At 50.3% G+C, this 16,823-nt stretch overlaps 1 protein-coding gene across 3 annotated transcripts in view; it reads right to left on the bottom strand.

Annotated features, from left to right (window-relative positions):
* Window positions 1-16,823, bottom strand: part of ARNT (aryl hydrocarbon receptor nuclear translocator) — a 35,433-nt gene that overhangs the window by 14,810 nt on the left and 3,800 nt on the right. For 2 of the 3 annotated variants that reach the window (XM_033174205.1, XM_033174206.1), the window contains exons 2-8: window positions 15,866-15,971; window positions 14,142-14,186; window positions 12,695-12,739; window positions 7,256-7,300; window positions 2,834-3,047; window positions 1,187-1,400; window positions 28-127 (exon numbers count right to left, since the gene is read on the bottom strand). In XM_033174205.1, the coding sequence (XP_033030096.1) occupies window positions 28-127; window positions 1,187-1,400; window positions 2,834-3,047; window positions 7,256-7,300; window positions 12,695-12,739; window positions 14,142-14,186; window positions 15,866-15,971 (769 nt within the window). The remainder of the gene's footprint in view (window positions 1-27; window positions 128-1,186; window positions 1,401-2,833; window positions 3,048-7,255; window positions 7,301-12,694; window positions 12,740-14,141; window positions 14,187-15,865; window positions 15,972-16,823) is intronic. The other variant, XM_033174207.1, reaches the window with a different exon arrangement.

Here is a 16,823-nt window from a genome sequence, read left to right as displayed (position 1 = left end):
ACGCGGAACCGAGGAGCCCCGCCCTACCTCATCCGACAAATGAAAGACCGCCGGGATCCCATGCACATCCGCATGGATTGCTGCCCTTCCTTCTTGACGGTCCCCGTCTTCAGGTCCAGGATGCGACCTTGGAAACAAGAAATCGTCACTGTCACAGTCAAAAATGTGCGGGCAGTTCTGCTCAGGAGAAACCTACTTTTCAAGGTTATTGTTGGGGTTTTTTGCACCCCCCGGCAAAAGGAATGCACAGGGCAGACAGTTAAGAATTGACTGTCAAAAGTGGACACTTACAGTAGCTTCTACAGCTCCCAGTAACTTTGCACTAGCATTCTCTGGTTTGCGCTCACAGAGCAGTTGCAGCAACAGGGAATCACTTCCTCTCCTGATGGGCTGTGCACACACAGCCGGAGATTATGCCTGCGTGGAAACTTCCCCTGCTCCTCCCTTTTCAATTCCCTCCTGGTACTGGGAGACAGTGGTTTGGGGAGAATAGGAAAGCACTGGGCTCTTGGCCTGCCTGACCTGCCTCTTCCTCCTCTTCTTCCGACCCATCCTGTGCTCCACCCTCCAACTCTGAAGATTCCCCTGCCTCCGACTCTTGCCTCCTGGCTGACACAGGCCCCCACAGATCATTGACTGCCTCTCCCAAATCAGACTCCAGCCCTCCCCCCCCCATGCACCCTCACCAGCATGGTGCCAGCCCCAACAGCAGGTGTATTCTGCAATGTAAAAACCTCAGAAGAGCCCTGCTGGATCTAGTCCACCATCCTGTTCTCACAGCGGTCAAATGACCCAAACCACCCAGGAATCTAGATAGATTGCCTTGGGACCTGGAGGTTCTAAATAGGAACATCTGAAGAGCTGGATCAGGCCGACGGCCCATCCAGTCCAGCATCCTGTACTCACAGTGGCCAACCAGGTGCCCGTGGGAAACTTGCAAGCAGGATTTGAGTTTAAGAGCAACTCTTCCCTCTTGCGGTTTCCAGCAAGTGGTATTGGGTTCTGCTTCCCCAAGGTGACTGCATTGTTGCCATTCTGAGCGGAACGGGGGGCACTCCTGCGCTAAAAAGCAGGGCGAAGAATAAATCCCGGGACATCCAGGGTTATGAAATGTTAACAGGATTTCAGCAGGAAGTTACAGGACATGCGCCGACTGGGATGGTGGTGGCAGGACAGCTGAGCTCACCTGTGAGGGCGTTCTCCGACGTGGAGAGCTGTTCCCGCAGCTTGTCCACGTCGTCGGGGTGCACCTGGTCGTAGAGGGTGCTGCCGAACCACTGGGACTGGGGCTGGTTCAGGACGGGCGTCACGGAGTCGGAGACGTAGACCACTCGGCCCGTCTCGCAGGACACGATGAAGAGGAACCCGTCGGCCGCCTCCAGAATCAAGTGTTTGAGCTCCTGCAGAGAGAGAGAGAGAGAGATGGCAGAGCATTAAGCTCAGTAGTGTCCACACTGACTGGCAGCAAGCGAATTCCCATCCCTACCTGGAGATGCCAGCAATTGGATCTGGGATGTTTTGCATGCAAAGTCTGTGCTCTACCCCTGAGGCATGGCTCCCGAAAAATAAACTCAAGATTCTAGTCCTCATGACTCTGAATAGGAACACTGGAAGCTACTTTGGCCCAAGCCAAACCCATGATTGCCCCACTTAGACCACTGTCTACACTGACCGCCAGAGGGGTCTCTGGGGATTGAGAGAGCGAGTCTCTCCCAGCCTTACGTGGAAAATCATTTATTACATTTGTACTTCACCTTTCTTCCAAGGGCCTCAAGGTGGCGAAAACAGTTTCCTCCACTTTATCATTGCAACAACACTGCGAGGGAGGTGAGGCTGAGAGAGGCAGTGACTGGCCTAACCAAGCCCCCCCCCCCCAGTGAGCTTTCTGGCTGAGTGGGGATTCAAACCCTGCTCTCCCATGTCCTGGTCTGACACCCTCACTGACGTTTCTCAAACTTGGGTCCCCAGCCGTTGTTGGATTACAGATCCCATCATCCCTAGGTAGCAGGACCAGCGGTCCGGGATGATCGACTCTCATGTGACCAAATATACACTGAGGGGAAATCCAATTCAATTCAAACCCGGAAATAGTGGGAGAGAGCCGGAGAGTCCTTGTGGCACACGAGGAGAGCCCAAAGAGGACATCAGGGAGGGCGGAGGAACCCCCGAAAGTACCAGAGGCACAGCAGGGATTTGTTTAGGCTGCTCAGCCACTCCGCCTAACAGCTGCCACTTTTATTAACACGTCGTCCAGCCTCCTGGAGGCCCCAGAGCTTCAATTCTAGTTATGGATATTTTTGGATCCAGTATTTTTGCTCTGGGTTGGAGAAAGCACAGCACAGAGGATGTTTAAAGGGAGTTTAGAGGGTGCTCCCCACTTATGCACACGGAGGCCCTGTACCCCCACATTAATGTTAGCAAACGTCCCGCTGGGGCAAGTTGTGAGACTGACCCCCAGGTAGGAACAAAGCCTGCGTGCCCTCCTGGCTACTCGAGTCCAGGGGCACATTGATATGCGATTGTTCCCCAGCGTGAAGAACAACACACACAAGCCATTAAGGCTAAAACTACTTTATTGTAGATAAGATGCAGAATATGTCTCTGCTTGCCAGCTCATTAAGTCAGAGCTGTGCATTAGGGTGTCCGGCATCTCTCAAGCCAGAAACGAAAGTAAAAAGTACAAAACAACACGTGTGAGAAAGCTGGTAGGATTAGTGGCTTTCTCACAGGAGAAAAACAGACACATAGTCACGTGAGCCTCGCTGCTGCAGCTTTTGCAGCTCGGCGTGTAATACTATCCTGACAATTAAGTGGGGGGGGGGGGCGCCTGTACCTGGTCGGTGAGGAAGGAGGGCTTGTAGGTGCCGTCGGTGGAGGTGTTCCCGGTGCCCCGCAGGGACTTCATGTGCGAGACGGCCATGCGCAGGATGGTGAGCTTGTCCGGCTTGCGGGCCAGGGCGCTGCAGGTGGGCACCATGTCCGACAGCTCCGTGATGTAGGCCGTCATTTTGTTCCTCCGGCGGCGCTCGATCTCGCTGTGGTTCTCCCTGCAGGTTGGCAGGAGGGCGAAAGGAGGCAGGCCGGTTAGTTCACAAGGCTCCAGCGGCCAACCCTGCGCACGGTCGCGTGAGAGTAGGAGGAGGAAAGGAATGGATGCGGGGCCAGGAATCGTGGTTAGAGGCTGCAAAACTCTCATGCTGGACATGCAACAGGGGAGGGAAAGGTGCAAGAGAAACTTCCGGCCGCTTCAAAACAGGAACAACCATAGAAGCAGCTCAACTGCACTTGGAGCCAAAAGGACCATCGGGCACAGGGTTCTGCTTCCGGCAATGGGCAGCCAGTTAGGTGCCTTTGGGATGCTCACAGGGCACGGAGGTTGAGAGCATGAGAAGAGCTCAGTAGCCAGATCAGGCCACTGGGGGCCCATGTGGTCTGGCACTCTGTTCCCACGGTGGCCAAAGGCCCCTAAGCATAGAGACCGGCTGCCTCTGGATCTCGGTAGCTGAGAAACAAGCTGAGCTTTGGAGAAGCGCATGGTCAACCTGTGATTAAGCAAACCACAGTTTAGTGTTACGTGCGAACCAGGCCCTCAAGCGTGGCAATGATGTAACAGGCCACTTTAAAGGAAACGTTCGCAGGTCGGACTGTGAAAGCCACCCTCCCTTCCAACACCCCTCCCCTCCAAAAAAAGAGATTACGCTGGGCTTCCTACAAGGAAAAAAGAAACCAGGTTAGAGTCAATGGAATGAGTCTGATGTGTGGCAAGCATGGAATGGGAGATGGAATTGGATGGATGGTGGAGCGAAGACGGAACAAGTATTTTTTTCCTTTAATGCAAAAAAAGTAGGCTTGGAATTGTCCATCTTGACAACTAATTTTTGGGAAGCTTTGGCTGGGATCTCGTGCTTCCTAGGACAAACACACAAAGCTACTGAGTGAAGCGAAAAAAGGGAGCAACTTTTCCACAGAGGGGACTTATGGGCTTCTCTGCAGAACGCCTCGCCAGTGCTCCCCCCTACATCCCTTCTCTGCCCAAGAAGTTGGGGGGCCTGGCACTAGTGCGACTTGCAGAGTAACCATGGGAGATCTTGGCTTTGGCTGAATTGGGCGCACACAAAAAGCTGAGAATCTTGACACCTAACAAGAAATCCTTCAGACCCTCCAGAGCTTTCTCCTCCGCCCCCCCAAACCAGGTGTGGTGAAACCTTTGGCCCTACAGCTGTTTATTTATTGCTGGTTGATTTGATTTGATTGACTGATTGCACTTAGATCCCACCTCCTTTACCCCAAGGAGCTCACAGTATATGGCTCTCCTCCCTCCCCACTTTATCCTCACAACAACCCTGTGAGGTAGGCGAGGCTGAGAGAGGCAGCGATTGGCCTACGGTTACTTCATGGTTAAGTGGGGATTCAAAACCTGGTCTCTACAAGGTCCTAGTCCAACACGGACCACTGCACCGCAATGGCTCCCAGTCTGTTGCTACACTACAGCTCCCATCAGCGAGCACGGCCAATGGCCAGGCATGAGGATGATGATGATGATGGGATTTGTAGTCCAGCATCATCCAGGGGGCCAAAGGTTCCCCCACACCTGACGTAAGGGGGAGGGAGACAGCTGCAGCCCCAGGAAGCTTCTTCAGCCCAGGGAATAGGGTGGCTCTCCAAGGTAACTGTTGAAATACAACTCCCAGCAGTGTCATCGTCAACCCTGACTGGAGGACACAGGTGCTTTTCTCTAGACCTTCCTTATTGTCCTGAAAGGCTGTAACACGAACACATGCCACAGAAAAAACAACCTTGCAGAAGCTGTTGCCGTTCTCTCTCCACCTGCCTTGGGTTCTATACTCCCAATATTCCAACTCGCTTTCCAATACAGTTTGGACATGACAAATTTGAGCTCTCAGTTATGTTCAGGATTCCGATCCTGCTTGGACCAGGCCTCTGCGCTTGCCATCTGCTGGATCTATTGTCGATTGTGGCCTTTCCCTCCGAACCAGCCCAGAGGGAAATTTCACCTTGCCAGCTTCATCCCCGGGGAACTTCTGCATGCAAAGCAGGGGATCTGAAACTCAGCTATAGCCCTTACCCTAAAATAAAGTAAGAATCCAGTCCTCATGGCTCTGAACGAAGGGTTTCTACCAAGCCAGACCCTTGTCCTCTACCCCACAGCAAAACCCCACGTAGACTGCATGCCATCTGAAAGCCTCCCCCACACACACACACTCCTAAAGAAAGACCAACACAATCCATCGGGTGGGACTTTGCTCTTCTAGGTTGCGGGAGGTTTGGAAGTAAAAGAAAAAAGAGTCCAGCCGTAGATTCACGCCAAAGTGGGGGCCTGTCTTGTCCAGCATCCTATCTGCACAGCCACAAAATGCCCCTAGGAAGCGAGATAAACTGCCTCTGGAACTGGAGGTTCCAGAGGAGCCTGGCTGCTGGATCAGGCCAAAGGGGGCCCACCTAGTCCAGCGTCCGATTCTCACAGTGGCCAACCAGAGATGCCCCAACAGAACCACCCCCCCCCAAGTTCTACTGAAAGGGCGTGATACCAATAAATAAATAAAATAAAAAAGGATTCTAGAAGTGCAGCTACCTGTGGCACTGTTGTTAACGTAGGTTAAACGTCTCTCTCTCACCCACCCACCCACCCACCCATCCCAAGCATTGCAATCAAGGGGCCAGTGGCTTTGGACTGGCGATAAGAGGAGCCTGAGAGGAGATATGCTAGGCATCTTCAAATATCTCAAGGGCTGACACATGGAAGAGGGAACAAGCTTGTTTTCTCCTGCTCTGGAGGGCAATGGCTTCAAGTTACAAGAAAGGAGATTCCGACTAAACATCAGGAAGATCTTTCTGGCAGTAAGAGCTGTTTGACAGTGGAACAGACTCCCTTTGGAGTTTCTGGACTCTCCTTCCTTGGAGGTGTTTAAGCAGAGGTTGGATGGCCATCTGTCATGGATGCTTTAGCTGTGATTCCTGCATTGCAGCGGGTTGGAATGGATGACCCTCGGGGTCCCTTCCAACTCAATTCTATGACTGCCTCCCAGTTCTGACAGAGGAGCACCGCGGCGAAGGAGTGGCAGCCAAGGTCCCTTTGGTCGCCCCATTAAAAATCCAGTCTGCCATCAAGTTCCCCTGTTGCTCGGGCAGCCAGATGAGGCATAAGGGATGCCAGCTGCCGACCCCCTCACAAAGGCCGGCTTCGTCATAAGCCAGTAGAGCAGGAACAAAGAAAGCTGCCTTATACAGAGTCAGACCACTGGTCCATCCAGCTCAGTATCGTCGGCACTGACTGGCAGCAGCGTTCCAAGATTTCAGACTTAAGAGGGCATTCCTGGTCCTACCTGGAGATACCAGGGACCTTCTGCATGCAAAGCAGGTGATCTGAAACTCAGCTATAGCCCTTACCCTAAAATAAAGTAAGAATCCAGTCCTCATGGCTCTGAATGAAAGGTTTCTACCAAGCCAGACCCTTGTTCCGCCCAGCTCTGCCTTGTCTATACTAACCTGCTGAAGTTCTCCAGGGTTTCAGGCATGAAACATTCGCAGCTCTACCTGCAACTGGGAAATGAACCCGGGTTCATTTGAATGCTGCTGCTGAACCCCTTGCCCTTATTTTGCCACCCATCCTGCTTCTGCACGAGGGACCCAGGTGGCGCTGTGGGTTAAACCACAGAGTCTAGGGCTTGCTGATCAGAAGGTCGGCAGTTCGAATCCCTGCCACGGGGTGAGCTCCCGTTGCTCGGTCCCAGCTCCTGCCCACTTAGCAGTTCGAAAGCACCTCAAAGTGCAAGTAGATAAATAGGGACCGCTCCGGCGGGAAGGTAAACGGCGTTTCCGTGCGCTGCTCTGGTTTGCCAGAAAGCGGCTTTGTCATGCTGGCCACATGACCCGGAAGCTGTCTGCGGACAAACGCTGGCTCCCTCGGCCTATAGAGCGAGATGAGCGCCGCAACCCCAGAGTCGGACACGACTGGACCTGATGGTCAGGGGCCCCTTTACCTTTACTGCTTCTGCAAGAGAGCCAAACATGCCGCTCTTCAAACCAAACCAGGAAAGGTGCTGATTTTTCAGGTAAGTCTCGTGTTTGGGTTCAAGACCTCGATTTAAGGAAGGAAGCGGGTGAGGGCAGGGAGACTATTAAGAGGAGGCGGACGGGCAGGGGTGTCACAGAGGAGGAAGAGGAGGAGGAGAAGGAGCTCTGCTTTGCCATGCTTAAATAAAAAACACACACAACCAAATCTCCATTCTCCTACCTGGCCAGTCTTTCCTTATCCGCTGAGCTCTGCTCATCATCAGACCTGGAAATAAAAGGGGTGAGCTAAGCTAAAACCGGGGAGGAAAAAAATGTATTTTAAAGTAACGGGGAATAAAAGAAAAGAAGGTGGGGGGATGTAACAGGAGACCCAATTTATCTGCAATAAGAAGCAGAAGGTGAGGGTGGGTGGGGGGCGTCATGACTTTGCTGGCATTTTGGAACCAGCTGCAGGCTGGGTGCTGTACGCCCTGTGTGAGAGGAAAAGGTCTCTGCCCAGAGGGGCTTACAAACCGTGTTAAGAGACACAGATGAGGGTGGAGAGAAAAAAACAAGAGGTGAGGGAAGAGGAGACAGTCTGGCCAGAGTATAGTGTGGAGCAAGTGAAGGACGAGTCAGGGGGCACAGAGCAGGACCCCACAAAGGACACTGTATGAATGTATATATTGATTTATTTTTATTTCACTATATATAGAGAGAGCATTATTGTAAAACAAACAATACTAAACCGCAACCTCAAAGCATGTTACAAAAAGAATAAAACAATGAAAGCATCAGGGGAAAAATAACTGTGTGTGTGTATATATATATATATATTTAGGGCTAAGCTAAAACCCGGAGTAAAACACACAGAACTCTATGTACTTGGAAAGGCTTTGCCTAAAGAAAAATGTTTCTACCAGGCATCAAGAACAGTAAAGGCGCCAGCCTGATGCGTCAATAGGCAGGGAGTTCCAAAGTGCGGGGGCTGCCATACGAAAAGAGTGGAACAAATATTTACGTGGCACCTGGGACAGGGCCAGTTCCACAGGCTGGAGCAGCTCACTAGAATGTAAGCCCCAGGACCTGGTTCTAATACTAGGGGAGCTGTAAGTTCCTTGCAACATGCAAAGGCAGGAGAGGCGGAGGGCCTCTGAGAGTGTGCAGAGTGACCGAAACACAGCCATGTGGGTTGAGAGGTGCAAAAGCAAGCGGATCAACCCGGACGATGAGAGCTAGTGAGATAGGGAGGGTGTGTGGAGGGAGAGCCCCAATTCCCACGCAGCTATGAAGATGGTTGGGGGAACCCTGGCCTGGTCGTCCTCTGTGCCTGATCTCCCTCGCAGGACTGTTGTGAGAGGCAAAGTGGGCAAACAGCTTTCATGCAAATCCCAAATCCCAAAAAGAAAAGGTGGGATAGTTATATGATTGATTGATTAATAATAATAATAATAAGGAATGGATAGTTCTCAGAGGGGAAACTGATTGGCTATTACAGTGTTTTTCAACCTTTTTTGGGCAAGGGCACACTTGTTTTATGAAAAAAATCACGAGGCACACCACCATTAGAAAATGTTAATAAATTTAACTCTGTGCCTATATTGACTATATATAAAGTAATTCTCTTGAATAGGAATCAAATAAACACAATTTTTCCCACGGCACACCAGGCAACATCTCGTGGCACACTAGTGTGCCGCAGAACAGTGGTTGAAAAACACTGGGCTATTAGGTTACGATTTTGCAGCACTGGGTGAAGACCTAAAAAGGGAAAAAAATCCTGAGGCTTTTAATTCTTAACCTGTGCTGGAACTGGTTCAACCGCTGCCTCCTGTTATTTTTTAAAATAATGACTGTCTCTTTCCAAAGGAGTCCTGAAGCAACTTGCGAATGTCACAAAATACAAAATATAGTCGGACAATAAAGGACGTGTTAAAAACAAGTACTGTAGCCTAAAAGTGTTCATCCAAGAAAGGTCACCGAGCCACATGAAATATCCACGCTGCCAAAGGAATGCCAGGCCCCTCGGCGCTGTCCAAATCGCCTGGGGGAATATTGGAAAGCAAACCACAGGAAAGGCCAGGAATGTTCCTCATACTGGTCTGTCTAGTTCAGTACTGTTCACACCGACTGGCAGTGGCTTTCCAGGGTTTTAGGCAGCGAATCTTTCCCAAGCCCTATCCTGAAGATACCCCAGTGGGGACTGAACCTGGGACCTTCTGAATGCAAAGCAGGTGCTCTACTACTGAGCTTCTATAAGCATGAGCTAAGATTCTAGTCCTCGTGGTTCTGAAGGAAGGACCAGCTAAAAATAGGAACACCTAACTCAGCACTGTCCACCCTGACTCTCCAGGTCTCAGAGCAGGATATTTCCCTCTCCCTACCTTGGGAGATGCTGGGGCCTTCTGCAGGCAAAGCAGGTGTTCTGCCACTGAAGCTGCAGACCTTCCCCAAATAATTATCCAATTAAAACAGCAGTGGTAGCATCCAGGCTGCCTTTTAAGCCCTGCCGCTTCCCACATTCAAATCTTTAAAAAACTGGGTTTGAAGCCAGATTTGGTGGGGGGAAGGAAACCTGGGTTGCAGCTTTAAAAGAAACGCCCCACCGCCACCCCCTGACGACTGATGCAAATCCAGCAGAGCGTTTTTTTGCAGAAGGAAACAGAGAAATCTCCACCCCTTCTCAAAATCTAAGCAATCCTCCAGAACTGATAAGCAGAAATCTTGCGAGGCGCCTTCCCCAGCAGGCAAACAGCTACGAAGGGAGGCAGGGATATTGCAATGGGTGCCAGAAACTTCTTCCGGTTCCCACTGCATCTCAGCTGGTAATCAACTTGCAACGAATAACCTGAACCCAAGCCTGTATTTTTCCTCCTCCCTCCCACTCAGTTTTTCCTTTTGTGTCTTTTTTTTAAAAAGGATTGTTAAGTCTTTTGTTAAAAAAATTATACTTTTTACATTATGAAATCAAAAAATGTAATAGAAACGATAAAAGGGAGATGAAAATGAAGAGCTGTTAAAAAGTGATGCGTAAGCCACTCTGGGAGCAGGATAAAAAAAAATACCGAAATGAATAAAAAGAACACAGGGAGATCAGAAGAGGCTGGCTGCTGGATCAGCCCTAGTGATCCATTTGGTCGAGCATCCTGGCCAACCAGATGCCCCAGTGGGAAGGCCGCCAGCAGGACTTGGGCGCCAGAGCAGCTCCCTCCCCCCCGCGCGGTTTCCTGCAACTGTTATCCAGGCGCATGGCTGGCTCCCAGTGTGCAGGGAGAGCATAGCCATTGCGGCTAGGAGCCATCGATAGCTCTCTCCTCCTCCATGAATTTGTCTAATCCTCTTTTGAAGGCATCCAAATTGGTGGCCCTCAACTGTGGGAGTGAGTTCCATAGTTGAGCCGTGCGAAGATGCATTTCGAAAGCACAAGTTTTCTTGTGCAGTCCTTTCAGCTCATGCATCCGATCCTCCTCCCCATCAGAAAAGACCGTCTCCGTACTAAGGTAGCTGAGTCCTTGCCACCACGGGCGTTGAAATCCTCCATTAACTGCCACCTTGCCCGAGGGCACCCGTTTTGAAGACGGGAGTAAATAACCTTCCGAGTGAGCCCAACGTGATGGATCGTGCAACCGGGGGGTGGGCCTAACTTGTAGGGTGGAAGAGACACCTTAATAAATAACAAGTATGGTATAGTACAGGGGTGGCCAACTCCCAAGAAACTGCGATCTACTCACTGAGTTAAAAACTGGCAGTGATCTACCCCCTTTTCTGTCAAAGTTGTTTAGCTTTTTTTAGGAAGGAAGAAGGCCCGTTTTTGGAGGGTTCGGGTCAAAGTTGTTGAGTTTTTTCAGGGGAGAGGTAAAATGTTGTGCTTTTTTAGGGGAGCCACAGTTGTTTAGCTTCTTTGAGGGACCCAGTGATCTACCAGTGATCTACCGCAGGCATCCAGTGATCTACCGGTAGATCACGATCTACCTGTTGTACATGCCTGGTATAGTACAACGGCATCTTGCGTGGGGGTTCGGTTCCAAGTGTTCCGTATGTACACGGTAACGTGTATACTCAAACCCGTGCAGCCATCCCTGCGCCAGCACCCCTGGGCTTTTGGAGCTGGCGTGTTGAGAGGGGCTGGCCTGCCAAGCAAGGCAGAATGCTTATAAGCTCTTTCCACAGCAGGAAAACCTGGCACAAAAAGAGCTTTTACAGTCTCTCGCCTTGCTTACCAGGCAAGGCCTACTCGGCACACCGGCTCTGGGCTGCTCTCGCGAAATCTTGTGGGGCTACCCTGAGTTTTCGTGAAATCTCGCGCTTCTACAGCTGGCGCACCGAGAGGGCCTTGCACAGGGAGCAAGCCAGGGAGCTTAAAAGCTCTTTTCATGCAGGAAAAACATCGCGTGCTTTTAATCTGCGTGATTTCACCCGGCCGGCTTCCAACCACACAAGGTTGAAACCGCACAGGTTTAATGTGTGCAAGTTGCCACTGCTCTGTACTTCCGTTTTCATCCTTCCTGGACCAGGCCAGATGCAAGTGGTGGGGGCTACGCCCTGGTGTTACTGGGCAAACCACAAAGGACTTCTCTGCCATGCCGAAAACTGGTGAAACAAGCCAGAATCATCAGTGAAAGCATTTTGAGGCTAGGTTTGTATCTGGGCAAAGAGCCCAGGCTGACTGGCTCCTCCTTCCTGCATGTGACAGGCACAAAAGATAACGGCAGGCAGATGGTGGGGGCAAGCTCCCCAGCTTTAAAAAAAGGAAGAAGCAAGAAGATCGGCTTTTGACCTTTAAACAGCAAAATGGCCTCACTTCGAACCAGGGTTGCGCAAGGCAGGCGAGTGTTAAAAGTCATTGTGGGCAACAATTTTTCTTGCCAGCGAGGCAGAGATGCCTATCTTTGAAGAGGAGGAAGAAGAACAGGAAGGAAAAAAAACCCTCCAATTTAAGATGTTTGCACAATCCACTCCGAAGCAGGCTAGGGATTAAAAAGAAGTCACTGGATGGCTGCAGGTATGAGGCAATTCAACGGAAAGAATAGCCTGACCTCAGGCAACCGGATATGAGCAAACTTCTTGACCTGTCTGTTGAGACAGTGTGGCAGGTCTAAACAAACCACAGGATTTAATTTTTTTAGAAATTTATGTCTCAGCTTCCCATCAGGCCGCTCTCTCCCTCTGTTATTTATGCCCAGCTTTCACCAGCTTCCCATCCCACCCCTGCCTCAGTTTACCACCCAGTGCCTGCCTTCTGTCTCTTTCCCCCCCAGGAGCAAGTTGCTCTGAGAGCTTTGCCATTCAAAAAGCAACAAGTAATAATAATTTTTAAAACCCTGGCTTTTCAGTCTGCCCCTCCCCACGGAAAGAGCAGATTCTTCTAACTCTCCTAATTAGCCATGCTTAAAAACAAACTGAAAATTACTCCAGCCACCTCCCACACACCAAATTTCGAGAAAGAGGCTATTTGCTTTGCTGTTTCAAAGGCAGAGTTTTCGGAGGGATTGGGAGGTGAGAGAAGGCGCAGAGGGAGGGAGGGAGGGAGGGAGGGAGGGCTGGGTCACATGGGATGCTTCGAGCCGGGGCAGAGATGGATGAAAGGCCACCTGGAGCTCAGGTGAGTGGCACATGCCGAAGGTACAGCACCTGGGCCTCAATGGCTCTCGCACGGCAGAGGCGCTGGAGGAACTCTTACCTAGCAAACCGCTCCTTGTCATTCGGGAGCTGGTCATCATCGCACCTAGGAGAAGAATCGGGAGAAGGAAGGCATGAGAAAAGGGCAGCTTCAAACAGCACGGAACCGACTGTGCCTCTTTGAACAACGGCCTGGGCCACAACTGCTGAGACTTGGGAGACTGTTTCATCCCGATCATTAGAATTCCAAGTCTTGGTAATCACCGTTATTGGAAGAAGAATATTATTTTTTATTTGCAATATAAACGTTTTATATGCAAATATTTTATCTGCAAATACAGCAGCTCAGGTCTGTGTGGGCGCTTTGTACAATCCTTTTTTTAGTCGCCTTCTTTTGAAACTGAAAGTATGGTGGTGAATTTTTCTTTTTGTACTGTAAACTGCTTTGAGGTTTTTACAGCCCAGCGGTATATAAATTTTATGAAACCAACTAACTGACCATCAAATACACGCTCAGAAGACCTGCCAGCCTGGATCACCTACAGACAATGACACTGTGGCTTGAAGAGATTAAGCTTTTGAACAGTGACTGTTTCAGAGCCGTAGCTCATCAGGAATACCATACCGGATGAGATGGTGTTGCAGGACTATGTAGCCTAGTTCATCAGGGATCCCAGGCTAGATCATGGAATTATAGAAGTGTGGGGTTGGAAGGGACCCCAAGAGTTGTCTAGTTCAAACACCTGCACTGTAGGAATCACAGCTAAAGGAGGCCACCCAACTTCTGTTTAAAAACCTGCAATGGATGATAGCCCACCACCTTCTGAAGGAGTCAGTTCTACTGTCAGATAGCTCTTACCCACAGAAAGTTCTTCCAGATATTTTGCTGGAATCTCCTTTCTTGTAACTTGAACCCACTGCTTCAGGTCCCACCCTCTGGAGCAGTGGCAAACAAGTTTACTCCATCTTACATTTGACAGACCTTCAGATATGTGAAGATGGCTATCTTATCACCCCTCAGTTTTCTCTTCTCCAGGCTAAACATACCCAACTCCCTCAACCGTTCCTCATAAAGCTTGGTTTCCAGACCCTTGATTATCTCGGTCGCCAGACTCCACACGCATTCCAGCCTGAACATATCATTCTTAAGATATTATAAAGTTGCAGCTCTACGTAGCCATATTCATCAGGGATCTTCCACTAGACACGGCGATATTGCTGCACTACGTAGCCTATCAAGTTTGGCTATGCACTGGCATCACGAAGGGCAAAACGAAGCCTTCTGTAAATGAAGGAGATGCTTCCTGCACTGGACACATGAGTCATCCCAGCCAATCAGGGATACCAGAGAGAACGGAATTTGACCTCAGCTCTTGCACAGCCCCCAAAAGATGGTCCAAGTCCCACTCCCTTCTATTTTCTGATGAGCCTTTTCACAAGACAGATCCTTCTCTCGCTTTGGCTCAGCACAAGTCCCCAAGTCCCTCGCCACTGGAAGTCCGTCTCACCTGAGAAATTTGCTGTTCCCTTCTCCGTCGTCATCAAAATCAAGCCTGGAGAACACAAGAGCAACAACAACAACAACTGTTATCTCAGTTGCAACAAACCTCCCGCTTGGACTCCCAAGTCCAGCAGCAGGTGAAGAAAATTAAAGCGAAGCAGAGTCTTGAAACTCAAGAGGGCTCCATGGATGTTGAAATTTAGGTGCGGGGTTTACTGTACCTTCTCCCACCTCATCCCAAAACTCTTCGCAGAGGCGGCAAAAGAGGGGCCCTGTACCTGTTCTTGGACTCCAGCTCCCATCAGTCCCAACACCAGCAAGGTCAACAATAAAGGATGATGGGAGTTGTAGTCCAACAGTATCGGGGGCGGGGCACCAAGCTGGAGGCTCATTCCAACAGCTTTGCCCAGCTCCATCAGGCACCTGCTCCTACCCCTGAATTGTGCCAGCACTTGGTCATTATAAGAGCAGATATTTAAGAATTGGTGCCCGAGTTTGATTCCCCCCCCCTCTCCCCTCCCCGTCCCTTTTCCCTTGTGTGCCATGCTTTTTTGTAAGGCTGTGGCAGAGACTGCTTTGTTTTAATCGATAGTGTGTAAGCCACGCTGAGAACCTTTTCGGCTGAAGGGCAAGGTACAATTGCTCCCGATAAATAACAATAAATTCTAAAAACAGGCAGGAAGCCTAAATGCAGCCCTCCCGGCCTCACTATTTGGATGCCGAGACCCTCCTGCAGGCCACGCCTTCCCCCAATAGGCCACACCCCTCATAGTCCTGCTTCGCGCCTTCAATTGTTTCTTCCTGGCTGGGATGTGTCTGCTGAACTGTGATGTCATCTTCTGTTTACATGGAAGGAGGGAGGCGTGTGTGCACATACGAGAAATGTCTGAAGTTGCTGTCCGTAACAATTTTTGTACGGTAAGCCCGCAACTTGCGCAGGGGTTACATTCCAGAGATTGTGCCTGAAGCCAAAAATTACTTAAAAGCCAAAGCACACTGGGTTCAACGGTGGGTGGGATTGCCAAAGTCTTTTTTATCAGATGCCCGCCCACTTTTTATTTTTATTTTTGCCAAGCGTGTGAATGCGCACAAGTTAAATGTGTGCAGGTTGCGGGCCTGCTGTACCAGCGAACATATTTGCAGATGTCAATGTACTTTTGAACTACATTCCTATGGCATCGAGATTAAAGGGCAGGACAGCAAAAGAGGAATTTGTGAGCCTTCATGGTAGCCAAGAAACTTAAAACTTCGAACTTGTAAGGCTCTTACACCGTCTATTACAAAATGGCCTTGAGAACTCACCAGCCCTGGCTACATTTGAACACACTTCTTACAAACGCATCAATCCCGTGGGAATACTTATTTTGGCCCACTTAGAACAATATTTTTATTTAAGATGGATGTACTGATGTTTACTGTATTCTTAATGTAAGCTGATGGTTGTTTTTGCTATTTTAAAGCTCCTCTTCGTTTTTTTGTCTCTTTCTTCTTTGTTAAATCTGCTATTTAAGAATCAGCTTTCTTAAAAAGAGAAACTTCTGGCTTCTGGGATGCATCCGACAGCACAAAGGGAGAGTAGTATTCATGAAGCCACTTGCTTTTGCCTCTGGCCCTGCCCAACATGGGTGCGTGGCCCCCAGAAGGTTACATGCGGCCCTTGGGTTGGAAGGGGGGAGAGCCCCCACCCTGCCGAGCATCCTCATTCCAAGTGACCACCGGAGGCACCCTTACCCCGTCCTCCGCTTGTTTGCTCTCTGGACGATGGTCCCTCCAGAACATGCGTCGGGTCCAGGCGTCCCTGAAGCAGAGCCCAGCAAGGGGACATCCGAGGCCATTTCTGGAAGGGGAGGGGAAAAGACAAGAGGGGAAGTGAGGCATCACCCCGAGAGGGCAGCAGACATCTGCTCCGCTGACAGGCTGGCTTGCCAGGCAAACACCGCATCACCAGAGCTGAGCCTTCTACATACACACACACAGCAGGATGGAGGTACCAGACTTTTCTGGCACATCCCTCTGAAGAAAGCACACTGGAGGCCAGAGAGAAAACATGCACAACTCGAGGGGGAAATGTGTCTGGCTTTTAAGAAGGCGATGTCAGGATCAAAGTCGCGCAACGTTCCCACTTAGTCACAGTCCGGGGTTTGTGCGAATACTGAAAGATTTGGGACAGACAAAAGGAAGGACTTCTTCACACAGTGCAGAATTATGGATTTTGCTCCCACAAAAAGACAACAATGGGTGTCACCTTGGAGGGACTTTATTTATTTAGGGGGAGGGCTGTTTTTATGACACCGTGTGGACCCTGCAAAACAAAACAACCCCAATTTGCATGCATGGTGAGCACTCGTCCCATAAGAAACACCCATCTGGAAGCCCCCAAAGTCTCCTGGCCCCAGAGGGGAGCAGAAAAGCAGAAAAGAAAGTACTTTTTTATGCAGCACAGTGTTAAACTAAAGCAGGGGTAGGCAACCTAAGGCCCATGGGCCACAAGCGGCCCACAGGGGCCGTTTAACCAGCCCACAAGCCATCCCCGAACTGAGCCGCCTGCTTGGTGAGTCCCTGTGTGCTGCACTAAACCGGCACAGAGCAGTATGGAGACTCACTCCTGTGGTGCTAGAAATCACGTCTGTGCATGCTCAGACACCTGAAATTGTGTCTGCACAGACGCCGGAAATCGTGTCTGCGCAGA

This window comes from Lacerta agilis, chromosome 17 (genome assembly GCF_009819535.1).
Source record: "Lacerta agilis isolate rLacAgi1 chromosome 17, rLacAgi1.pri, whole genome shotgun sequence".
Classification (NCBI taxonomy): domain Eukaryota; kingdom Metazoa; phylum Chordata; class Lepidosauria; order Squamata; family Lacertidae; genus Lacerta; species Lacerta agilis.
This window is presented reverse-complemented; position numbering and strand designations above follow the sequence as displayed.